The 26,409-nt window shown below is 46.2% G+C and overlaps 1 protein-coding gene across 3 annotated transcripts in view; it reads right to left on the minus strand.

The window, feature by feature from the left end:
- Nucleotides 1-26,409, minus strand: part of FBLN1 (fibulin 1) — a 766,403-nt gene that overhangs the window by 553,217 nt on the left and 186,777 nt on the right. For all 3 annotated transcript variants that reach the window (XM_069228256.1, XM_069228253.1, XM_069228255.1), the window contains exon 4: nucleotides 6,271-6,436. In XM_069228256.1, coding sequence (XP_069084357.1) covers nucleotides 6,271-6,436 — 166 coding nt within the window. The remainder of the gene's footprint in view (nucleotides 1-6,270; nucleotides 6,437-26,409) is intronic.

Raw genomic sequence — 26,409 nt, forward strand, 5'->3', positions numbered from 1 at the left:
AAAGCAGGAGAGATGGAAGGGGAATATAGGCAGATGCATTGGCAAACACAAAGGGCTGGGGAAAAGGATGAGAAAGGCAGTGTGGACAGAGATTATGAGATGAGGAGAGAAGAGCGAAAGAAAAATAGAGCCTCAAGGAGCACAATGAAAGCTATGATTGATCTCCAATGAGTGGAGAAAAGGTGTTTGGTGATTTTAAGGGGAATTTCTAACGTATTATGTTTTCGCAAATATAGTTGACCCAATGTGATTTCAATGCACAATTTTGCACTTATTTTCTAAAATATATCTCAGTCTAAGATCCAAAAATTACCTAGTATAGTACTCTTTGAAGACATTAAGGTCTAACCATTTTTATTTGATCCACATTGATTTTTTTATTGCTTTTTTCTTAACAATGTTGCCTTCTTGTTATTTGTTACTACAAACTCTTGGTGAGACGTGCTAGTGCTTTCCCCTTAAATGCATATCAGCCATGTCTACATTTGCTGGTATAGTCACTAGAAAGTGTAACCTACTTGCAAAGAAATATAAGTTCTTTTATGGAGGTGATCTGGCTTTAAAGTGCACATTTAAATATGGCAGTTCCTTAACTGTTTCTCAACATTAAGCTTGACTTTAATCTGCGCTGGTAGTAATGTCAAACAATTCCTCTTCAAGTAAATATTTTTTATTTCTAGTGCACATGGCAGCCTTCCATGCTTTCAAACTTGTCACTCAGAAAAGTGCTTGCCTGTCCAACCAATGTTAAGCACATAGACGGTGCTGCCTTGAGGACTCTATGCAAGGACTCTACTGCATGTGAAAAAGAAGAGGATGTCCATAATTCTGGAAGTGGAGGCTCTGTAGCATTCAAATGGGACGTATCATGCAAGCATCATCAAGGAGAGAGATCAACATAGAGTAGGATCCTAGATTCAAACCTTGAAACCACCACTCAAAGCCTTAGAGGCAGTGCTGCTGCCTGCCCATCTACGGCTTGTCTAACTGGAGATGGAACTAGCCTAGTCCTCAGCCAGGCCACAGAAATCAAACAGCTTGATCCGAGGCTTACTCAATCATCTATCCTTTAGCATGCCCAATAATCTTGCTGGTCAATGTGTGATGAAGGTCTCCTTTAATGCAGCACATCTTGCACAACCTGCCTGTAACTATGAAGGGTGTATGCCAAAGTCGAAGCCTGCTTCAAATCTATTCGGTTTTGATTGGTGCTTTTGTTCAAATGTAACTGAACTATTCATCTTCTGTAACACCCCTCTAGTGGATTTCATTGTGGGACCATCACAACTTCCCCTGTAAAATGACATTTAAAATCTACTAAGTTTTCACCATAGTTGCAGCACTAAAATGCTAAAAGTACATTGTTTGCCACTAATTTCCCAAAATGTCCTTGATGGATATGCTCCAAGCTTTCTGTAAAGTCATTCTAAACTAATAGTGAGTTAAATTAAAGCTTCACTTCCAGAAATTGGATGGAATTAGAAAAATCCACACTTCACAAAGCAGATTAAGGGCCACATGTACTAAGATCTGGTTTTGCGACTTGCAAAACCGGATGTACAACTGTGTACTTACACGGTTTGCGATTCCAAATGGGGGTCCCAAATGACTTACCTCATTAATATTTATGAGGTAGGTTGCAATTTGTGACCCAGGTGGGAATGGCCTCCCACACATGGGATGGTGGCCTGCTGGAGACAGCAGACCACCATGTCTGTGATTGCTTTTAAATAAAGCAGTTTTTTTTTATTTATTTTTTTTAAACGCAGCCTGTTTTCCTTAAAGGAAAACGAGATGCATTTCAAAAACAAAAATGAAAAGTTTTATTTTTATTTTTTCAGAGCAGGCAGTGGTCCGTGGGACCACTGCTTGCTGTGAAAAAATATTTTCGCTGCCATTCACAAAGGGAAAGGGGTCTCATGGGGACCCCTTCCTATTTACGAATGGGTTAGCACCAGTTTGAAACTGGTGCTAACTGCAAAACTGGTGCTAACTGTGATTGTTTTGCGACCGCATTTGCGGTCTCAAAACAATCATACATACCATTTGGATTCGGTATTAGGAAGGGACGCCCTTGACACGCCCCTTTCCTAATACCGAATCGCAAACCGCATCCCAAAAAGCATTTTTCTGCAAATCGGCTCCTTTGCTTTGATTTGAAAAATGCTTCGTACATCTGGCCCGAAGTTTCTTAAATTTACCTGAGGTAAGGTTCATCTCTTAGAGTCTTCCAGGTGCGATGATTTCCTGAGGCACAATTGCCCAGGTAAGACTTCCTCCAGTGAACAAATGTTGAGTGTGAAGGCTGAACACGCACCACCTCAGGCAGGAGGTATCTTAGGGAGGATTCTGAGCTGAGGCCAGATTATTGTTTCATAATAAATATAGCTTTGTAAGCTTTGTATTTTACAAATCTTAAACATGTTTAGAAAATTCACTAAGTTGTGAGTCGGCTTACTTTACCACTTTAAATCCTACCAATTAAATGGGATTTAAAATAGATGGGTGGAAAGTTGGACTGAGGAAAGTTGATGGATTGTGTTTCAATATGTACCTTAAAAAGTTTCAAGTATACCTTCACATATATATTTACATGGTGTGTGTAGGAAAGTCACTCTTTTTGGCATGCTTATTCCCACTTTTTGCCTGCTATCAGCGTGCTTATACTGTTTTCTCTGGGATTCCTGCTAATCAGTACCCCAGTGATTGTGCTCTCTACCTCTAAATTTGGTTGCTTAGGACCTTTGTGCACTCCATAATTTGCATACTGGTGTCCCCTTATAAGTCCCCAGTATATGGTACTTAGGTACCCAGGGCACTGGGACACAAGGGGACTCCCATAGGCTGCAGCATGTATTATGCCATCCATGGGAGACCACACAAAATGTGTCTGCAGGCCTGCCATTGCAGCCTGCCTCAAAAGGTGCAAGCACCCTTTGACCACAGCCACTACAACAGGACACTGTAAGTCACCCCTATGGCAGGCCCTCCTAGCCCAGAGGGCAAGGTGCAAGCAAGTACCTGTGTGTGAGGGCACCCCTGCATGAGCAGAGATGCCCCTATGAACTCCAGCTCCATTTTCCTGGACTTTGTAAGTGCGGGGAAGCCATTTTACATGTGTACTGGACACAGGTTACTACCTATGTCCAGCTACAAAATGGTAACTCCGAACCTGAGTATCAGATATGTCGGACTCATACCCCTATACTGTTGCCAGTATTGGTTGCATGATTCCATGCACTCTGGGGACTCCTTAGAGGACCCCCCCAAGTATAGCTCCTACCATTCTTCTTGGGTTTTCAAGGCAGCCCGCGTTGCTCCCACCCCTCAGACAGGTTTCTGCGGTCTGCTGCTTGACCAGCTCAAGCAGGGGAAGGCAGAAAAAAGGATTTCCTTTGGGAGAGGGAGGCAACACCCTCTCCCATAGAAATCAGTGTTACAAGGCTTGGGAGCGGTGACGTACCCAAGCCACTGGTTTGCTTTGAAGGGCACATTTGGTGTCCTCCTTGCATAAACTGGTTTGCACCAGGAACCCCTGGTCCATGCTCTGGTGCGAAACTGGACAAAGAAAGGGGGAGTGTCCCCCAGGGGTGGTGCCCAGAGCTCCTCCAGATGGGCACATGATTCTGCCATCTTGAAACCAAGATGTGCAGAGGTCCCTGGGAGCATCTGAGTGGCCAGGTCAGGCAGTTGACATCAAGGACCTCTTCCTAGGAGACCAAACCTCCTTTTAGGGGTATTTAGAGACTCCCTTGAGGATGGGTCACCAGATTCGACGTGCAAGACTCCACCAGGACTCCTCTGCATCGTTTATTTCTACTTCTGGCCACTGGAACTGAAACTGGACTCTTCAGGAACTGACAAGTCTGCAACTTCTGCGACAACCTCGCTTTGCAACTTTGTTTCTCCAGGTCCTTCCAGCAACTACAACATTTCCCCAGCTGTGCATCTTCTGGGGTCAGCGAGAATTCAGCTTGCACCAAGAAGCAAGAAGGAATCTCCCTTGAAGTGAAGGAGTCACCTCCCTGCATCTGCAGGCAGTTACTTCAACAATGTCAGACTGCGCAGATCTGCTCTCCTCCAGACCTGCATGGCTCCTGCATCACAGGTGGTGGTCTGGAGTGATTCTCTTGGTCCTCTCTGCCTGCTGTCCAACTTGGGAGATGGTGAGCCCTTGCTACTCCTTGCAGGAAAGTACCCCGGTCCACTACGTCTCTTCCAGCTGCCAAGGCCTGTCGTCTTCTGCTCCAAGGGATCTTCAGGCTCCGAGTAGCTCCAGCCCCCAGCACTTCTTCCTGCCAAGAACAGTCTCCTCTCTGCTGCTCCGGCTATGTGGGACTCCTTTCCAGGTGTGCTGACTGGGCCTCACTGCGACTTACTGTGCCTGCTGCCAGTGGGTTGCCTGTGGGGACTGCAACTGCTTCTACTGTCTCTGCTGACTGCTGAGGGTCAGCCCAGACTCACCTCCAAGTGTAGAGCCCCCTGGACCTTGCTGGTCCTCTTCAGTCTTGCAACTATTCTTGTGCTTCTTCTTGCATTTACCAAGTATTGTTGGTGGTTCTCTTAAACACTGACCATCTGCAATCCAATAGCTGACGTGGGACACCATCTGCACTGTTCCAAAAACTCCTCTTCAGCTCCTGGGCTGCACAGCTGCTCTTTACCCATCAACCTCATTCTGCATCCACAGAAGGGTGGGTAGTGGCTCCTGCAATGACTGGACACTCCATCTTGGATTAGACTCTGTCCCCTTCTTTTGCAGGTCCCCTTGTGCCAGAATATACCTTTGGTTTCTTCCAGTCTGGACTGAGTCTTGGACAATCCCTAAGTCCTTGGGAAGACCAGGTACTCACCTCTGCTCTTGTGGTCGCTGGGGGAAACTTGGGTGCTCACCTCTTGGGGTCCCTAGTTCTTCCAGCTCCCCCCTAACAACTCCACATCTTTGAGTGGGGGACTTCACTTTACATTCCATTTTCTTAGTATATGGCGTGGTTCTCCGCTTAGCCCTCACTATTTTCTACAATTATTGCCAATGCTTATTGTTTCTATGCTAATTTCTGATTGCTATTGTGTGTGTGTGTATATATATATATAGAGTTTGTACTTACCTCCAGTCAGAGGACTGCCTATAAGTAATCTAGTGTTGTGTTACTTTAATAAGTACCTTTATTTTTGTAACACTGTGAGGTTCTCTCATGTATGACAAGTTGTTGTGTGGCTATAGTGGTATTGCATACGCTTTGCATGTCTCCTAGATAAGTTTTTGCTGCTCATCCACAGCTACCTCTAGAGAGCCTTGACTTCCTAGACACTTCCTACATTTCAATAATAGGGGTTGCCTTGACCTGTGGTATATGGGGCCAACACCATAGGTGTCCACCACACACCAGGTCAGCTTCCTACAGTGAGCATCCCAAACATCGAAATCAGAATATCAATTGCACAAAATACTGAGGACACAAAAGAATGACATCCAAAATATCAACAGTTAAGTTTAGATTTTCTATGCCTTATTCTAGATATGTTTATATACATGTGTGTGTATATATATATATATATATATATATATATATATATATATATATATATATATATATATATATACATACACATATATATATATATATCTTCAAGGTGTGGATCTATATACACTTAGCTTTCGACATTCTGTCCTTGATATTCTTAGGCCACAATATTCCGAGGGTCAGTTTGTAGTAGTACAACCAATTACACCAATAATAAATAAAAAAACACCAAAAAGCATTTTGTGCTTTAAAACCTTTCATAATGCATCTTTTTCCCTACAAGAATTTGGGAAAGAATGAATGAATGCATCTAAAGGGCACAGCCTTAACGTATGATCATAGCTGAGAGCCATGCCCCCAAAACTATTCTTCTGGATACAGGCCTGTGGTGTGGGCCAAAATATTTGATAAATATTTTTTTCCTTGTTGTGCAATAATCGTTAGAAGGTAAGGAGAATGCTGCTGCTTTACTAGTCGAAGAACAGTGGAGTATTAAGCAGGAAAGATTCCAGATTCTGTAGAGAAGTTACCGATTGCAGTATGATATGAGCTGAGAAAATAGTATTCTTGATCTATCTGGGGATACCACTTTGAGAGGATAATTCTAGTAAGACTTTTGGATTTTTCCCTGATCTCATGACAGCCACTACAAATCTGTCAACCCGTATGTGTCCAACAGCACGCAGGAGATATCATCAACGTTACACTATCTCTTAACATTGTGTGGGAGTATTCAATTCATTACCTCCTTCGTTTTCTGCACCTTTGTCCTCATTCTCAGTCACCTCATGACCCTTTGTACAGCACGCTCTGAAAACTTGTCCACACTGGTATCCAAGCAAAAGGTTCTGCTCACAGCTCTGTCCTTGAATTTGTGCATGTTTTCCCAGCAGGCAGCAACTACAACATTTCTGTAACAAAAAGAAAACAAATAACATTTGAAACATAACAAGCAGGTTTTCCACCCTTGTCCAACCCTACACTGAAGTTAAAAGGAAAAGTGATATTGAACGTCTGTACAAGGGAAAAAATGCTTTTTATGTCAATGAAATGTTCCAGCTTAACAAAATAACAGTATTTGTGTAGGAAAATGGCTCCCTGTTGCAGTTACCCCCCACTTTTTGCCTGGTATTGATGCTGACTTGACTGAGAAGTGTGCTGGGACCCTGCTAACCAGGCCCCAGCACCAGTGTTCTTTCACTAAAAATGTACCATTGTTTCCACAATTGGCACACCCCTGGCACACAGATAAGTCCCTTGTAAAAGGTGCCAGTGGTACCAAGGGCCCTGTGACCAGGGAAGGTCCCTAAGGGCTGCGGCATATGTCGTGCCACCCTAAGGGACCCCTCACCTAACACATGTACACTGTCATTGCAGATTGTGTGTGTTGGTGAGGAGAAAAAGGCAAAGTCGACATGGCATCCCCCTCAGGATGCCATGCCCACAAAATACTTCCTGTGGCATAGGTAAGTCACCCCTCTAGCAGGCCTTACAGCCCTATGGCAGGGTGCATTATACCACAGGTAAGGGCACAGCTGCATGAGCAATATGCCCCTACAGTGTCTAAGCCAATTCGTAGACATTGTAAGTACAGTGTGGCCATATTAAGTATATGGTCTGGGAGTTTGTCAAAAACGAGCTCCACAACTCCATAATGGCTACACTGAATACTGGGAAGTTTGGTATCAAACTTCTCAGAATAATAAACCCACACTGATGCCAGTGTTGGATTTATTAAAAAATGCACACAGAGGGCATCTTAGAGATGCCCCCTGTATTTTACCCAATCCTTCAGTGCAGGACTGACTGGTCTGTGCCAGCCTGCTGCTGAGAGACCCCCTGGGGTGAGAGCCTTTGTGCTCTCTGAGGCCAGAAACAAAGCATGCGCCTGCACTGGGTGGAGATGCTTAACACCTCCCCCCTGCAGGAACTGTAACACCTAGCAGTGAGCCTCAAAGGCTCAAGCTTCGTGTTACAGTGCCCCAGGGCACTCCAGCTAGTGGAGATGCCCGCCCCCTGGACACAGCCCCCACTTTTGGCGGCAAGTCCAGAAGGTGTCCTGAGCTGAGGTGACCCTTGCCTTTAGAAATCCTCCATCTTGATTTTGGAGGATTCCCCCAATAGGAATAGGGATGTGCCCCCCTCCCCTCCTGGAAGAGGCACAAAGAGTAGTTTTAGTATTTAGGGGGACCCCAGAACCCAGGAAATCAGATTCCTGCAACCTGAAGAAACAAGAAGGACTGCTGACCTACAAGCCTGTAGAGAAGGAGGAAGAGGACAACTGCTTTGGCCCCAGCCCTACCGCTTGTCTCCAACTTCGAAAACCTGCAACCAGCGATGCATCCGACAGGGACGAGCGACCTCTGAAGCCTCAGAGGACTGCCCTGGACTAAAGGACCAAGAAACTCCCGTGAGCAGCGGCTCTGCTCAAAACCAGCAACTTCTTTGCAACAAAGAAGCAACTTCCAAAGACTTCACGTTTCCTGCCGGAAGCGTGAGACTTCACAGTCTGCACCCGACGCCCGCAGCTCGAGATCCAGAGAACAAACACCACAGGAAGGACTCCCCGGCGACTGCGAGCCCATGAGTAACCAGACACGACCCCCCCCCCTGATCCCCCACAGCGATGCCTGCAGAGGGAATCCAGAGGCTCCCCCTGACCGTGACTGCCTGTAACAAGGGACCAGACGCCTGGAAAAAACACTGCACCCGCAGCCCCCAGGACCTGAAGGAACTGAACCTCAGTGCAAGAGCGACCCCCAGGCGACCCTCTGCCTAGCCCAGGTGGTGGCTGTCCCGAGAAGCCCCCGTGCCTGCCTGCACCGCTAGAGTGACCCCCGGGTCCCTCCACTGTTTCCTACCTGAAAACCGACGCCTGCTTTGCACACTGCACCCGGCCGCCCCTATGCCGCTGAGGGTGAGTTTTGTGTGCCTAATTGTGTCCCGACCCAGTGCTCTACAAAATCCCCCTGGTGTGCCCCCTGAGGACGCGGGTACTTACCTGCTGGCAGACTGGAACCGGAGCACCCATGTTCCTCATAGCCGCCTATGTATTCTGGGCACCTCTTTGACCTCTGCACCTGACCGCCCCTGAGCTGCTGGTATGGTAACTTTGGGGTTGCCTTGAACCCCCAACAATGTGCTGCCTATGCCCCAAAACTGAGACTTGGAAGTGTTTTACTTACCTCCAAAACTAACCTTTACTTACCTCCCCCAGGAACTGTTGATTTTTGCAGTGTCCACTTTTAAAATAGCTTATTGCCATTTTTACAAAGACTGTATATGATATTGCTTTTATTCAAAGTTCCTAAAGTATCTAAGTGAAGTACCTTACATTTAAAGTGGTTGATGTAAATCTTGAACCTGTGGTTCTTAAAATAAACTAAGAAAATATATTTTTCTATATAAAAACCTATTGGCCTGGAGTAAATCTTTGAGTGTGTGTTCCTCATTTATTGCCTGTGTGTGTATAACAAATGCTTAACACTACCCTCTGATAAGCCTACTGCTCGACTACACTACCACAAAAGAGAGCATTGGAATTCTCTAATTTTACCACTATCTTACCTCTAAGGGGAACCCTTGGACTCTATGCACACTATTTCTTACTTCGAAATAGTATATACAAGGTCAACTGCCTACATTGGTGGATCAGCGGTGAGTCTAAGACTTTGCATTTGCTGGACTACTCAGCCAATACCTGATCACACGACTAACTTCCAAAAATTGTCATTAGAAACTGATTTTTGAAATTTGCGCTATTTTTCTAAATTTTTAAAAGTCCCGCTAGGAGAGGAAGACTGCGTGGAGGCACTGATGGCCCCCCGGACGCTGGTGGTGTCGACGAGGTTGAGAGTGACACAATTCTACTTCTTACACAAAGCATATCTGACTCCAGATAGAATGTACAAGATGGGTGCCCTCGGTTCTAGTCGATGCCCAAGATGCAAAGAGGACAAAGCTGACTTCTATCATATGATATGGTCCTGCCCCGTGATTCAGAGGTTCTGGAAGGGAATAAATCAAGAGCTGAATAATGCCTTGGGATCATCACAGGTACTGACCCCCAAAACGATACTATTGGGGATGATGAGTGACATGGAGGGGTCTAGAACAGACAAAACATTGGTTGGAACGGCGACTGCGGTTGCAAAGAGAGATATAGCAGCCGCTTGGAAGAATACCAAAGGTCCCTCCCTTCAGAAATGGAAAAGGGGGGTGGACTGGTGTGCAGCCCAAGAAAAAGTGGTGTATGAATCAAGGGGATGCCCTCATAAGTATGAAAGAATATGGGGAAAATGGGTTGGACTCCTAAGCTAAGTAAAAGGGGCTCAGACCAAGTGTATACACATGCTCCTCTCTCTTCTATCTTTGTCTTGGCAAACTGTAATGAAGTGACTTTTTATGGATGCCTCGAGCATTTAATTGCTAGATCAGAATTAACTGTCCAGTCGGTGGTTAATAGACCAAGGTTTGTAAGTTATTTGTATATTTTATTTGTACCCTTTTCTAAAACAATAAAATTTGGTTATAAAAAAAAAAGTCCTGCTAGGGCCTTGTGTAAGTCCCTGTTAGCATTTCTTTTAGAGTTTAAAAGTTTTGAAAACGTTTGGATTAAGTTCTAGAAATAGTTTTAGATTCTTAAAAATTATCCCAACGTTTATACAAATAATATCTAGCACAGAAGAGATGGTGGTGGAACTCAACCTCACCCCATACCTGCATCTAAGGATGTCAGAGTTAAGGACTCTCTATAAGATTTAAAAAAATATATAAAAACTGGATCAAACCCTACCAAAGTACAGCTCCAGGAGCTTTTGGCAGAGTAGCCAGTCTCCAGGTGGAATCAACAGTGTGCCCAGAGCAAATCAGGGTCCACACTGAAGCTACATAAGACTCTGAGGGTTCGGTGGACTTAGCCACACTAGCTGCCTGGCCGCCTAACATGCAAAAATACAGGCAGCAGTTCTTTATTATTGGGACTAGAGTAGATGCCCTGAGGGATACAGGTGCCAGTGTCACTATGGTGACAGACAAACTGGTTTCCCCAGGACAATACCTGACTGGACAAACGTATCCAGTCACCAATGCTGACAATCAGACTAAAGTACATCCCATGGCTATGGTAACTTTAGAATGGGTAGGGGTCACTGGCCTAAAACAGGTGGTAGCCTCTTCTGCTATACCAGTTGAATGTCTGCTTGGAAATTATATGGAGTCCTCAGCATGGGCTGAGGTAGAACTCAAAACACATGCAGCCATGCTGGGTATCCATGAACTGGTGTGTGTCAAGACTAGGGCACAGTGCAGAGCTCAGGGTGAAAAAGAGGTGTTGGAGTCTGGAATAATGACCCAACCCTCCAAGAGAAAAGGAAAGAAGACTGGGGAACCAGCTTCAGCACAGAAAAAGAAGCAGAACCTCTCTTCTCAGAAAGAAGTTCTATCCCCTGAGGGAACTGAGCCTATAGAGTTAGAACCTTATCAGGTTGAGCCCTTGGGCCCAGGGGGACCCTCAAGGGAACAGCTGTGCAAGGAGTAAGAAACGTGTCCCTCTCTTGAAGGCCTAAGGAAGCAAGCTCCTGAACAAGAACAAGGAAATGTCAGTGGAACCCACAAGGCCTATTGGAAAGATGGACTCCTTTACACTGAGCTGAGGCAAGAGATCCCAAACCTGGTGCCACTAGGAGAGTGGTAGTGCCTCAGGGGTTTAGTGAGTTCCTTCTGACCTTAGCCCATGACATTCCCCTTGCTGGGCATTTGGGACAAACCAAGAAATGGGAGAGGTTAGTCAACCATTTCTATTTGCCCAATATGTCCCAGAAAGTGAAGGAGTTTTGTGCCTCCTGTGCCACCTGTCAAGCCAGTGGTAAGACAGGTGGCCACCCAAAGGCCCCCCTATTCCACTTCCAGTGGTAGGGGTCCCCTCTGAAAGAGTGGGAGTGGACATAGTGGGTCCACGTGAACCTCACACAGTATCAGGGAATCAGTATGTCCTAGTAGTAGTGGATCATGCTACTAGGTACCCTGAAGCAATTCCCCTTAGGTCCACTACTGCCGCTGCAGTAGCCAAAGCACTCACTGGTATCTTTACCAGAGTGGGATTTCCTAAGGAGGTGGTTTCTGAAAGGTACCAACTTCATGTCAGCTTACCTAAAACATATGTGGGATGAGTGTGGGGTGACTTGCAATTCACCACACCATACTATCCACAAACCAATGGTCTTGTTGAGAGATTTAACAAGACATTGAAGGGCATGATAATGGGGCTCCCTGAAAAGCTCAAAAGGAGATGGGATGCCCTCTTGCCATGCCTGCTTTTCGCTTACAGAGAGGTGCCTCAGAAGGGAGTAGGGTTTTCCCCCTTTGAACTTCTGTTTGGCCATCCTGTTAGGGGACCCCTAGCTCTTGTGAAAGAAGGCTGGGAGAGACCTCTCCATGAGCCTAAACAAGATACAGTGCACTATGTACTAGGCCTACGTTCCAGGATGGCAGAGTACATGGAAAAGGCAAGTAAAAACCTTGAGGCCAGCCAACAACTCCTGAAGATGTGGTATGACCAAAAGGCTGCTATGGTTGAGTTTCAGCCAGTGCAGAAAGTCTGGATTCTGGAGCCTGTGGCTCCCAGGGCACTTCAGGACAAATAGAGTGGCCCTTACCCAGTGCTAGAGAAAAAGAGTGAGGTCACCTACCTGGTGGACCTAGGCACTAGCAGGACCCCTAAGAGGGTGATCCATGTTAACCGCCTAAAACGCTTCCATGACAGGGCAGATGTAAACATGTTGATTGTTACAGATGAGGACCAGGAAGCTGAGAGTGAACCTCTCCCTGATCTCCTCTCCACTGACCCTAAAGATGGCACAGTAGATGGAGTGATCTACTCAGACACCCTCTCTTGCCAACAGCAAGCTGACTGCAGGCAAGTCCTCCAGCAGTTTGCTGAGCTCTTTTCTCTAACCCCTGGTCAGACACACCTGTGTACCCATGATGTGGACACAGGAGAGAGCATGACTGTTAAAAACAAAATATTCAGACAGTCTGACCAAGTTAAGGAAAGCATCAAAGTGGAAGTCCACAAGATGCTGGAGTTGGGAGTGATTGAGCACTCGGATAGTCCCTGGGATAGCCCAGTGGTCTTGGTCCCCAAACCTCACACAAAAGATGGCAAGAGAGAGATGAGGTTCTGTGTGGACTACAGGGGGCTTAATTCTGTCACCAAGACATATACTCACCCCATTCCAAGGGCAGATGAGCTGATTGATAAATTGGGTGCTGCCAGACTGGCAAATAAGAATGGCACCAGGAGCAAAAGAGAAAACAGCATTCTGTACAACTGATGGGCACTACCAGTTTACTGTGATGCCCTTTGGCTTAAAGAATGCCCCTGCCACCTTCCAATGGTTGGTGAATCAAGTCCTTGCTGGCTTTGAGTCCTTTAGTGCAGCTTATCTTGATGATATTGCGGTCTTTAGCTCCAGCTGGCAGGATCACCTGGTCCACCTGAAGAAGGTTTTGCAGGCCCTGCAAGCAGCAGGCCTCTCTATCAAGGCATCTAAATGTTAGATAGGGCAGGGTACTGTGGTTTACTTGGGACACCTTGTAGATGGAGGCCAAGTTCAGCCACTCCAACCCAAGATCCAGACTATTCTGGACTGGGTAGCTCCAAAAACCCAGACTCAAGTCAGGGCATTCATTTGCTTGAATGGTTACTATAGGAGGTTTGTGAAGGATTATGAATCAATAGTGATACCCCCTCACAGAACTTACCTCCAAGAAAATGCCCAAGAAAGTTAACTGGACCTTGGACTGTCAAAAGGCCTTTAACACCCTGAAGCAAGCAATGTGCACAGCACCAGTGTTGAAAGCTCCAGATTACTCTAAGCAGTTCATAGTGCAGACAGATGCCTCTGAACATGGGATAGGAGCAGTCCTGTCCCAAACAAATGATGATGGCCTTGACCAGCCTGTTGCTTTTATTAGCAGGAGATTATTCCCCAGTGAGCAGCATTGGAGTGCCATTGAGAGGGAGGCCTTTGCTGTGGTCTGGTCCCTGAAGAAGTTGAGACCATACCTTTTTGGTACGCACTTCATAGTTCAAACATCCCACAGAACCTCTCAGATGGCTCATGCAAATGAAAGGAGAAAACCCTAAACTGTTGAGGTGGTCCATATCCCTACAGGGGATGGACTTTATAGTGGAACACAGACCTGGGACTGCCCATGCCAATGCAGATGGCCTTTCCAGGTTCTTCCACTTAGAAAATGAAGACTTTCTTGGGAAAGGTTTGTCTCATCCTCTTTCGTTTGGGGGGGGGGGGTGTAAGGAAATGCCTCCTTGGCATGGTTACCCCCAGACCTTTTGCCTTTGCTGATGCCAAGTTATGATTTGAAAGTGTGCTGAGGACTGCTAACCAGGCCCCAGCACCAGTGTTCTTTCCCTAAGCTGTACCTTTGTCTACACAATTGGCACACACTGGCATCCAGGTAAGTCCCTTGTAACTGGTACCCCTGGTACCAGGGGCCCGGATGCCAGGGAAAGGCCATCTGCATTGGCATTCCCAGGTCTGTGTTCCACTATAAAGTCCATTCCCTGTAGGGAGATGGACCACCTCAACAGTTTTGGATTTTCACCTTTTGTTTGCATCAGCCATCTGAGAGGTCTGTGGTCAGTTTGAACTACAAACTGAGTACCAAAGAGGTATGGTCTCAGCTTCTTCAGGGACCAAACCACAGCAAAGGCCTCCCTCTCAATGGCACTCCAATACTGCTCCCTGGGGAGTAACCTCCTGCTAATGAAAGCAACAGGCTGGTCAAGGCCATCATCATTTGTTTGGGACAAAACTGCCCCTATCCCATGTTCAGAGGCATCTGTCTGCACAATGAACTGCTTGGAGTAATCTGGAGCTTTTAGAACTGGTGCTGTGCACATTGCTTGTTTCAGGGTGTCAAAGGCCTGTTGGCATTCTACAGTCCAGTTTACTTTCTTGGGCATTTTCCTGGAGGTAAGTTCTGTGAGGGCTGTCACTATGGATCCATATCCCTTCACAAACCTCCTGTAGTACCCAGTCAAGCCAAGGAATGCCCCGACTTGAGTCTGGGTTTTTGGAGCTGCCCAGTCCAGAATAGTCTGGATCTTAGGCTGGAGTGGCTGAACTTGGCCTCCACCTACAAGGTGTCCCAAGTAAACCACAGTTCCCTGCCCTATCTGGCATTTGGATGCCTTGATAGAGAGGCCTGCTGATTGCAGAGCCTTCAAGACCTTCTTCAGGTGGACCAGGTGATCCTGCCAGCTGGAGCCAAAGACAGCAATATCGTCAAGATAAGCTGCACTAAAGGACTCCAGCCCAGCAAGGACTTGATTCACCAACCTTTGTAAGGTGGCAGGGGCATTCTTTAAACTAAAGGGCATAACAGTAAACTGACAATGCCCATCAGGTGTGGAGAATGCTGTCTTTTCTTTTGCTCCTGGTGCCATTTTGATTTGCCAGTACCCTGCTGTTAAGTCAAAGGTACTTAAGAATTTGGCAGCACCCAATTTGTCAATCAGTTCATCAGCCCTTGGAATGGGATGGGCATCTGTCTTGGTGACAGAATTAAGCCCTCTGTAGTCCACACAAAACCTCATCTCTCTCTTTCCATCTTTGGTGTGAGGTTTGGGGACTAAGACCACTGGGCTAGCCCAAGGGCTGTCAGAGTGCTCAATGACTCCCAATTCCAGCATCTTGTGGACTTCCACTTTGATGCTTTCCTTAACTTGGTCGGACTGTCTGAATATTTTGTTTTTGACAGGCATGCTGTCTCCTGTGTCCACATCATGGGTACACAGGTGGGTCTGACCAGGGTTAGGGAAAAGAGCTCAGCAAACTGTTGTAGGACCTTCCTACAGTCAGATTGCTGTTGGCCAGAGAGGGTGTCTGAATAGATCACTCCATCTACTGAGCCATCTTTAGGGTCTGTGGAGAGGAGATCAGGGAGAGGTTCACTCTCAGCTTCCTGGTCCTCATCTGTTACCATCAACAGATTCACATCAGCCCTGTCATGGAAGAGCTTAAGGCGGTTCACATGGGTCACCCTCTTGGGGGTCCTGTTAGTGCTTAGGTCCACCAGGTAGGTGACCTGACTCTTCTTTTCTAGCACTGGGTAAGGGCCACTCCATCTGTCCTGAAGTGCCCTGGGAGCCACAGGCTCCAAAACCCAGACTTTCTGCCCTGGTTGAAATTCAACCATTGCAGCCTTTTGGTCATACCAAAACTTCTGGAGATGTTGGCTGGCCTCAAGGTTTTTGCTTGCCTTTTCCATGTACTCTGCCATCCTTGAACGTAGGCCAAGTACATAGTCCACTATATCTTGCTTAGGCTCATGAAGAGGTTTCTCCCAGCCTTCTTTCACAAGAGCTAGTGGTCCCCTTACAGGGTGGCCAAACAGAAGTTCAAAGGGTGAGAACCCTACTCCCTTCTGAGGCACCTCTCTAAGCGAAAAGCAGACATGGCAAGGGGACATCCCATCTCCTTTTGAGTTTTTCAGGGAGCCCCATGATCATGCCTTTCAATCTTTTGTTGAATCTCTCAACAAGACCATTGGTTTGTGGATGGTATGGTGTGGTGAATTTGTAAGTCACCCCACACTCATTCCACATGTGTTTCAGGTATGCTGACATAACGTTGGTACCTCTGTCAGACACCACCTCCTTATGAAAACCCACTCTGGTAAAAATACCAATGAGTGCTTTGGCTACTGCAGGGGCAGTAGTCGACCTAAGGGGAATTGCTTCAGGGTATCTAGTAGCATGATCCACTACTACTAGTATGTATAGGTTCCCTGAGGCTGTGGGAGGTTCAAGTGGACCCACTATGTCCACACCCTCTCTTTCAAAGGGGACCCCCACCACTGGAAGTGGAATGAGGGGGGCCTTTGGATGTCCACCTGTCTTACCACTGGCTTGACAGGTGGCACGGGAGACACAAAACTCCTTGACCTTCTGGGACATGTTGGGCCAATAGAAGTGGTTGACTAGTCTCTCCCACGTCTTGGTCTGTCCCAAATGCCCAGCAAGGGGAATATCATGGGCTAAGGTCAGAATGAACTCCCTAAACTCCTGAGGCACTACCACTCTCCTAGTGGCACCAGGTTTGGGATCTCTTGCCTCAGTGTAAAGGAGTCCATCTTCCCAATAGACCCTATGTGTTCCTGTTTTCTTTCCATTGGACTCTTCAGTAGCTTGCTGCCTAAGGCCTTCAAGAGAGGGACAGGTTTCTTGTCCCTTACACAACTGCTCCCTTGAGGGTCCCCCTGGGCCTAGGAGCTCAACCTGATAAGGTCCTAACTCCATAGGCTCAGTTCCCTCAGAGGGCAGAACTTCTTCCTGAGAAGAGAGGTTCTCTTTTTCTTGTTGTGTTGCAACTGGTTCCCCAGTTGGCTTTCCTTTTTTCTTGGTAGGTTGGGCCCTTTTTCCAGGCTCCAACACCACTTTTTCACCCTGAGCCTTGCACTGTGCCCTTGTCTTGTCTTGACACACACCAGTTCAGGGATACCCAGCATGGCTGCATGGGTTTTCAGTTCTACCTCAGCCCATTCTGAGGACTCCAGGTCATTTCCAAGCAAACAGTCTACAGGGATATTTGAGGAGACCACCACATGTTTCAGGCCATTGACCCCTCCCCACTCTAAAGTTACCATAGCCATGGGATGTACTTTAGTCTGATTGTCAGCGTTGGTGACTGGATAAGTTTGTCCAACCAGGTATTGACCAGGGGAAACCAGTTTCTCTGTCACCATGGTGACACTGGCACCTGTAGCCCTCAGGCCTTCTACACTTGTCCCATTAATTAAGAGCTGCTGCCTGTATTTTTGCATGTTAGGGGGGCAGGCAGCCAATGTGGCTAAATCCACCCCACCCTCAGAGACTAATGTAGCTTCAGTGTGACACCTGATTTGCTCTGGGCACACTGTTGATCCCACTTGAAGACTAGCCATTCCAGTGTTAGCTGGAGTAGAGTTAGTAGTGGAACCTTTCTTGGGACAGGCCTGGTCTCCAGTTTGGTGTCCAGGCTGATTACAGCTACGACACCAGGACTTTTTGGGATCAAAGTTTTTACCCTTGTACCCAAAATTGGTTTGTGAAGAGGCTCTGGGCCCACCCTCCTGTGCAGGTTTTTGGGGGCCTGTAGAAGACTCTTTACTATTTTTCCCTTTGGATGTCTCAACACTCTTCCCCTGGGGAGGCTTTGTGACCCCTTTCTTTTGGTCACCCCCTGTGGAAGTCTTGGTCACCCCAATCTTGACCCAATGGTCTGCTTTCTTTCCCAATTCTTGGGGAGAAATTGGTCCTAGGTCTACCAGATGCTGATGCAGTTTATCATTTGAACAATTACTTAATAGGTGTTCTTTCACAAATAAATTGTACAGCCCATCATAATCATTTACACCACTGCCTTGAATCCAGCCATCCAGTGTTTTCACTGAGTAGTCCACAAAATCAATCCAGGTCTGGCTCGAGGATTTTTGAGCCCCCCTGAACCTAATTCTATACTCCTCAGTGGAGAATACAAAGCCCTCAATCAGGGTAGCCTTCATGAGGTCATAGGATTCTGCATCTTTTCCAGAGAGTGTGAGGAGTCTATCCCTTCACTTTCCAGTGAACATTTCCCAAAGGAGAGCACCCCAGTGAGATCTGTTTACTTTTCTGGTTGCACAAGCCCTCTCAAAAGCTGTGAACCGTTTGGTGATATCATCACCATCTTCATATTTAGTTACAATCCCTTTTGGGATTTTCAACATGTCAGGAGAATCTCTGACCCTATTTATGTTGCTGCCACCATGGATGGGACCAAAACCCATCTCTTGTCTTTCCCTTTCTATGGCTAGGAGCTGTCTCTCTAAAGTCAATCTTTTGGCCATCCTGGCTAGCAGGAGGTCATCTTCACTGAGGCTATCCTCAGTGATTACAGAGGTGCTGGACCCTCCTGTGAGGGAAACAGCATCTCTGACTAACACAGTTGGAGACAGGGCTTGAGGGGCCCTGATCTCCCTAATTAGGACTGGAGGGGGGAATTCCCCTCCAAATCACTAGCTTCATCCTCTGGGAGGTCATCCTCAGAGGGGTTGGCTTTGGCAAACTCTGCCAACAGCTCCTGGAGCTGTATTTTGGAAGGGTTTATGCCAGCTTTAATATTTTTTAGTTTGCAGAGAGACCTTAGCTCCCTCATTCTAAGATGGAGGTAAGGTGTGAGGTCGAGTTCCATCACTCTCTCAGTCAGTCAGTCAGTCAGTCAGTAAAAATTACTTTATTCGGCATTTTGCCATAAAAGTATACATGCATACATAAAAGTCATCATAAAATACAGTACTTATAGCATTCATAAAAAGCAAATCTATTAAATCTAAGCTTATCACCCAAGCTTACTAAAACAGTATAAGATAATGAGCACTTATAAAAGCATATATAATGATAAGACAATGTAGTAATAAGACAATGCATAATTTCTCTTAATAAATAGTCACATTACCAGTTCATATCGGTTTCTAATGGCGATAGCGGATTTAATAAAACTAAGAATAGAAATGCCCATTTGTTTGGATGAAAGGCTTTGAATGCCAGTCAGTCCTTCTTTGTAGGAAGAAGTGTGCATGTTACGCAGAATGGGTAATAAAAAGGATTTCCTGGGAACTGAATAAAGTTTACAAAATAAAATAAAGTGGCAAGTGCTTTGTTTCGAAAAGTTATCACAAGGGCATGGCGGTAGTGTTTTTTCCCACACGCATTTTATCGGGAACGCCACTCTAAAGTGGATCAGGTTAAATCTAAAGAGTACGAGTAAAGAGTATAAAGAAGGGGTCGGGAACCAGACAAAATAAGGTTCTAGCAAGTCTGATGATAGAATTTGTATGTATGAATTAAAAGAACTCAATTTCTCTGCCACTTGGTATCTAAGATTCATAACATGCTCTTTATGTCGAAGTTTAACAATTTCTTTCGCATTAGCTGGCAGGAGCTCTGGTTTAAGATACATATACTCCAAGTCTAAGTTTCGGAAGCCATTGTGAACAAAATTTAGCCATGGAATTTTGTTACAGTTTGTCAATGAAATACAATCTTTTACACAATCGTGTGTTAAAGTAGCCGCCGGGTTTAACCATACTTTTATCCATAGCAAAAGTGGGGCAATATCTATCAAATCTGTAATGTAGCGGACTCCCAGTTCCTCATGGCATAAAATGTTCGCTATGTTCTTAGGTACCATAAGTAACCGATGAAGGAATTTATTCTCTGCAAGCTGTAGAATGCTTGGACTGGTATATCCCCAGAGGCCGCCCCCATAAATCGCTGCCGAAACACATTTAGAGTTATAGAGCGTGAGGATCTGGTGGACCGGTCTATGCCCTAGTCTGTTTGCAAAACGAAAGATTGACTCAACATTTCTTGCCAGTTGTTGAAACTTAAAATTCAAATGGAATTTCCAAGACAGAGTGGAACTTAGATACAGACCTAGATAGCAAAAATCTTTTACTTTTGTCAAAGTGTTCCCCCCCATTCTAAAACATTTGGTACGAGTATTTTTAGGACCGCAGGTCATAACGTGTGATTTTTTTAAATTAACTTTCAAATCAAGCTCTCGCGTGTGTGTTACAAAAAGATCCAGGAGAGTCTGTAGACAATTAGCCGTGCGGGCAATTAAAACAGCATAATCGGCATATAATAAAATTGGCAATTGTCTAAAACTCATCCTTGGGAAGTCCTTACCGTTTTGAACCAAACAATTATACAAGCCGTTTATGTACAGTAGAAACAAAAAAGGTGCCAGTGTGCAGCCCTGTCTAACACCTCGATTGGAAACAAGGGGGTTAGACCTTTCGCCGTGTTGTCCAAACTGAATTAAAATGGAAAGGTCAGAGTATAAGCGTTTGATCAAATCCAGCAAATCTTGCTCAATCCCCATTGTTTCCATTATGTCCCACAGTTTTGCTCTGTTCACCATATCAAATGCACTGGACAGATCTATAAATGCTAAGTGGATAGGTTCCCTTTTGGCAATAACATATTTACTGAGGATAAGATGTAAATTTAGGACCTGATCTACTGTGCCTAATCCAGGCCTAAACCCATATTGAATTGGCGATAAAATGTTTGTCCTTACAACCCAATCCTCGAGCCGGGTCAGAATGACACTCCCCAGTATCTTTGCCGTGGAGTCTATTAAAGAGATGGGTCTATAGCAGAAAGGGTCAAGCCTATTACCCTTTTTGAAAATCGGGACGATTATTGCCATTAACCATGAGGAGGGGATGGCACTTTGAATAGCACTGTTCAGAACATTTGTAATTAATGGAACCCACAGATCAGGTAGAGATTTAAATAGGTCCACCGGTATCCCATCGGGGCCAGGAGCTTTCCTTAGTTTCATTTTAGTTATTGCTGCACTGATCTCGTGTGCCTCAAGTAAAATGCCGCTCTTAGTTGGATTTAGAGTAGCCGAACACGGGAGGCCACATACCTCTCCTCCATCATTTGGATTATTTACAGATTGAAATACAGATGAAAAATGGTCTACCCAAACCCCCTCTGGTATCAAATAGTCGTCGTCCCTATTTTCCTTTCCTGAGAAATATGGGTGATTAACCACCTTCCAAAATTGAGAGGGATCCCGTAATTCCGTCGCAGCCATAAGGTCTTCCCAAGCGCTAGTGCGTATTTCATTCTTTCTCTCTTCAAGGGCTGATTTGCATCGGCCCCTGGCCTGTTTAATTAAATCCCGATTACATGGAGTAGTTTTGATTGCTGACTTTAGATCTCTATGGGCAGCCGTACAGGCAGAATTGAACCACCGTTGAGGTTTTGCACCTTTGGGATATTGGGTACACATCAGTGCCTCAGAAATAGCACAGCTTAAAGATTCAAAGGCAGTTATAAGGTGGAATGGAGTGGATTGCAGGCACAAGCAAGTGTTGAAGTCAGCCTTATTTTGAGTTATAAGGTTCGCATGAAAAGTGTTAGGGTTTACCCTCTCCCACCTCATGCGAGGGCCAGAATTTCTTTTAAACACCTCTTTCCCTTTATATGCAGTCCTAGGTAAGATTTCTCTAGTTTTAAAGGATAATTTTATACTCAAAGGGTTATGGTCACTGGCACAGTGAGATTTAATTTTAAAATCCACTATTGAACGTAAAAGTGAGGAATTGATAAGAATAAAGTCAATAATGCTGCCATTAGTACTCCCTGTATAGGTGGGTATTTCTCTTATCTGACTGTTTGCCATATCCCTTGCCAAAGCAAGGTCAAATTTATAGATGAGGTGTAAGGAAATGCCTCCTTGGCATGGTTGCCCCCTGACTTTTTGCCTTTGCTGATGCTATGTTTACAATTGAAAGTGTGCTGAGGCCTGCTAACCAGGCCCCAGCACCAGTGTTCTTTCCCTAACCTGTACTTTTGTATCCACAATTGGCAGACCCTGGCATCCAGATAAGTCCCTTGTAACTGGTACTTCTAGTACCAAGGGCCCTGATGCCAAGGAAGGTCTCTAAGGGCTGCAGCATGTCTTATGCCACCCTGGAGACCTCTCACTCAGCACAGACACACTGCTTGCCAGCTTGTGTGTGCTAGTGAGGACAAAACGAGTAAGTCGACATGGCACTCCCCTCAGGGTGCCATGCCAGCCTCTCACTGCCTATGCAGTATAGGTAAGACACCCCTCTAGCAGGCCTTACAGCCCTAAGGCAGGGTGCACTATACCATAGGTGAGGGTACCAGTGCATGAGCATGGTACCCCTACAGTGTCTAAACAAAACCTTAGACATTGTAAGTGCAGGGTAGCCATAAGAGTATATGGTCTGGGAGTCTGTCAAACACGAACTCCACAGCACCATAATGGCTACACTGAAAACTGGGAAGTTTGGTATCAAACTTCTCAGCACAATAAATGCACACTGATGCCAGTGTACATTTTATTGCAAAATACACCCCAGAGGGCACCTTAGAGGTGCCCCCTGAAACTTAACCGACAATCTGTGTAGGCTGACTAGTTCCAGCAGCCTGCCACACTAGAGACATGTTGCTGGCCCCATGGGGAGAGTGCCTTTGTCACTCTGAGGCCAGTAACAAAGCCTGCACTGGGTGGAGATGCTAACACCTCCCCCAGGCAGGAGCTGTAACACCTGGCGGTGAGCCTCAAAGGCTCACCCCTTTGTCACAGCACCGCAGGACACTCCAGCTAGTGGAGTTGCCCGCCCCCTCCGGCCCGGCCCCCACTTTTGGCGGCAAGGCCGGAGAAAATAATGAGAATAACAAGGAGGAGTCACTGGCCAGTCAGGACAGCCCCTAAGGTGTCCTGAGCTGAGGTGACTCTAACTTTTAGAAATCCTCCATCTTGCAGATGGAGGATTCCCCCAATAGGGTTAGGATTGTGACCCCCTCCCCTTGGGAGGAGACACAAAGAGGGTGTACCCACCCTCAGGGCTAGTAGCCATTGGCTACTAACCCCCCAGACCTAAACACGCCCTTAAATTTAGTATTTAAGGGCTACCCTGAACCCTAGAAAATTAGATTCCTGCAACAACAAGAAGAAGGACTGCCCAGCTGAAAACCCCTGCAGAGGAAGACCAGAAGACGGCAACTGCCTTGGCTCCAGAAACTCACCGGCCTGTCTCCTGCCTTCCAAAGAACTCTGCTCCAGCGACGCCTTCCAAGGGACCAGCGACCTCTGAATCCTCTGAGGACTGCCCTGCTTCGAAAAAGACAAGAAACTCCCGAGGACAGCGGACCTGCTCCAAAAAGACTGCAACTTTGTTTCAAGGAGCAGCTTTAAAGACCCTGCAATCTCCCCGCAAGAAGCGTGAGACTTGCAACACTGCACCCGGCGACCCCGACTCGGCTGGTGGAGAACCAACACCTCAGGGAGGACCCCCGGACTACTCTCCGACTGTGAGTACCAAAACCTGTCCCCCCTGAGCCCCCACAGCGCCGCCTGCAGAGGGAATCCCGAGGCTTCCCCTGACCGCGACTCTCTGAAACCTAAGTCCCGACGCCTGGAAAAGACCCTGCACCCGCAGCCCCCAGGACCTGAAGGACCGGACTTTCACGGGAGAAGTGACCCCCAGGAGTCCCTCTCCCTTGCCTAAGTGGAGGTTTCCCCGAGGAAGCCCCCCCTTGCCTGCCTGCAGCGCTGAAGAGATCCGTTGATCTCTCATAGACTAACATTGAAAACCCGACGCTTGTTTCTACACTGCACCCGGCCGCCCCCGCGCTGCTGAGGGTGAAATTTCTGTGAGGGCTTGTGTCCCCCCCGGTGCCCTACAAAACCCCCCTGGTCTGCCCTCCGAAGACGCGGGTACTTACCTGCAAGCAGACCGGAACCGGGGCACCCCCTTCTCTCCATTCTAGCCTATGCGTTTTTGGGCACCACTTTGAACTCTGCACCTGACCGGCCCTGAGCTGCTGGTGTGGTGACTTTGGGGTTGCTCTGAACCCCCAACGGTGGGCTACCTTGGACCAAGAACTGAACCCTGTAAGTGTCTTACTTACCTGGTAAAACTAACAAAAACTTACCTCCCCCAGGAACTGTGAAAATTGCACTGTGTCCACTTTTAAAGTAGCTATTTGTGAATAACTTGAAAAGTATACATGCAATTGAAATGATTCAAAGTTCCTAATGTACTTACCTGCAATACCTTTCAAACAAGATATTACATGTTAAATTTGAACCTGTGGTTCTTAAAATAAACTAAGAAAATATATTTTTCTATAACAAAACCTATTGGCTGGATTTGTCTCTGAGTGTGTGTACCTCATTTATTGTCTATGTGTATGTACAACAAATGCTTAACACTACTCCTTGGATAAGCCTACTGCTCGACCACACTACCACAAAATAGAGCATTAGTATTATCTATTTTTACCACTATTTTACCTCTAAGGGGAACCCTTGGACTCTGTGCATGCTATTCCTTACTTTGAAATAGCACATACAGAGCCAACTTCCTACATTGGTGGATCAGCGGTGGGGTACAAGACTTTGCATTTGCTGGACTACTCAGCCAATACCTGATCACACGACAAATTCCAAAATTGTCATTAGAAATTGATTTTTGCAATTTGAAAAGTTTTCTAAATTCTTAAAAGACCTGCTAGGGCCTTGTGTTAGATCCTGTTTAGCATTTCTTTTAGAGTTTAAAAGTTTGTAAAAGTTTGAATTAGAACCTAGAACTAGTTGTAGATTCTTAAAAAGTATTCCAACTTTTAGAAGCAAAATGTCTAGCACAGATGTGACTGTGGTGGAACTCGACACCACACCTTACCTCCATCTTAAGATGAGGGAGCTAAGGTCACTCTGTAAAATAAAGAAAATAACAATGGGCCCCAAACCTACCAAAATACAGCTCCAGGAGCTTTTGGCAGAGTTTGAAAAGGCCAACCCCTCTGAGGGTGGCAACTCAGAGGAAGAGGATAGTGACTTGGAGGAAAATTCCCCCCTACCAGTCCTATCTAGGGAGAACAGGGTCTCTCAAACCCTGACTCCAAAAATAATAGTCAGAGATGCTGGTTCCCTCACAGGAGAGACCAACACCTCTGAAATCACTGAGGATAACTCCAGTGAAGAGGACATCCAGTTAGCCAGGATGGCCAAAAGATTGGCTTTGGAAAGACAGATCCTAGCCATAGAGAGGGAAAGACAAGAGATGGGCCTAGGACCCATCAATGGTGGCAGCAACATAAATAGGGTCAGAGATTCTCCTGACATGTTGAAAATCCCTAAAGGGATTGTAACTAAATATGAAGATGGTGATGACATCACCAAATGGTTCACAGCTTTTGAGAGGGCTTGTGTAACCAGAAAAGTGAACAGATCTCACTGGGGTGCTCTCCTTTGGGAAATGTTCACAGGAAAGTGTAGGGATAGACTCCTCACACTCTCTGGACAAGATGCAGAATCTTATGACCTCATGAAGGGTACCCTGATTGAGGGCTTTGGATTCTCCACTGAGGAGTATAGGATTAGATTCAGGGGGGCTCAAAAATCCTCGAGCCAGACCTGGGTTGACTTTGTAGACTACTCAGTAAAAACACTAGATGGTTGGATTCAAGGCAGTGGTGTAAGTAATTATGATGGGCTGTACAATTTATTTGTGAAAGAACACCTGTTAAGTAATTGTTTCAATGATAAACTGCATCAGCATCTGGTAGACCTAGGACCAATTTCTCCCCAAGAATTGGGAAAGAAGGCGGACCATTGGGTCAAGACTAGGGTGTCCAAAACTTCCACAGGGGGTGACCAAAAGAAAGGGGTCACAAAACCTCCCCGGGGGAAAGGTGGTGAGACAGCCAAAAATAAAAATAGTCAAGAGTCTTCTAAAGGCCCCCAAAAACCTGCACAGGAGGGTGGGCCCAGAGCCTCTTCACAAAACAATCCTGGGTACAAGAGTAAAAACTTTGATCCCAAAAAGGCCTGGTGTCGAAACTGTAGTCAGTCTGGACACCAAACTGGAGACAAGGCCTGTCCCAAGAAAAGTTCCACTCCAAACTCCAATCCAGGTAACACTGGAATGGCTAGTCTCCAAGTGGGATCAACAGTGTGCCCAGAGCAAATCAGGGTCCACACTGAAGCTACTCTAGTCTCTGAGGGTGGGGTGGATTTAGCCACACTAGCTGCCTGGCCCCCTAACATGCAAAAATACAGGCAGCAGCTCTTTATTAATGGGACAAGTGTAGAGGGCCTGAGGGATACAGGTGCCAGTGTCACCATGGTGACAGAGAAACTGGTTTCCCCTGGCCAATACCTGACTGGAAAAACGTATACAGTCACCAATGCTGACAATCAAACTAAAGCACATCCCATGGCAATGGTAACTTTAGAATGGGGAGGGGTCAATGGCCTGAAACAGGTGGTGGTCTCCTCAA

This window comes from Pleurodeles waltl, chromosome 4_1, assembly GCF_031143425.1.
Source record: "Pleurodeles waltl isolate 20211129_DDA chromosome 4_1, aPleWal1.hap1.20221129, whole genome shotgun sequence".
Lineage (NCBI taxonomy): Eukaryota > Metazoa > Chordata > Amphibia > Caudata > Salamandridae > Pleurodeles > Pleurodeles waltl.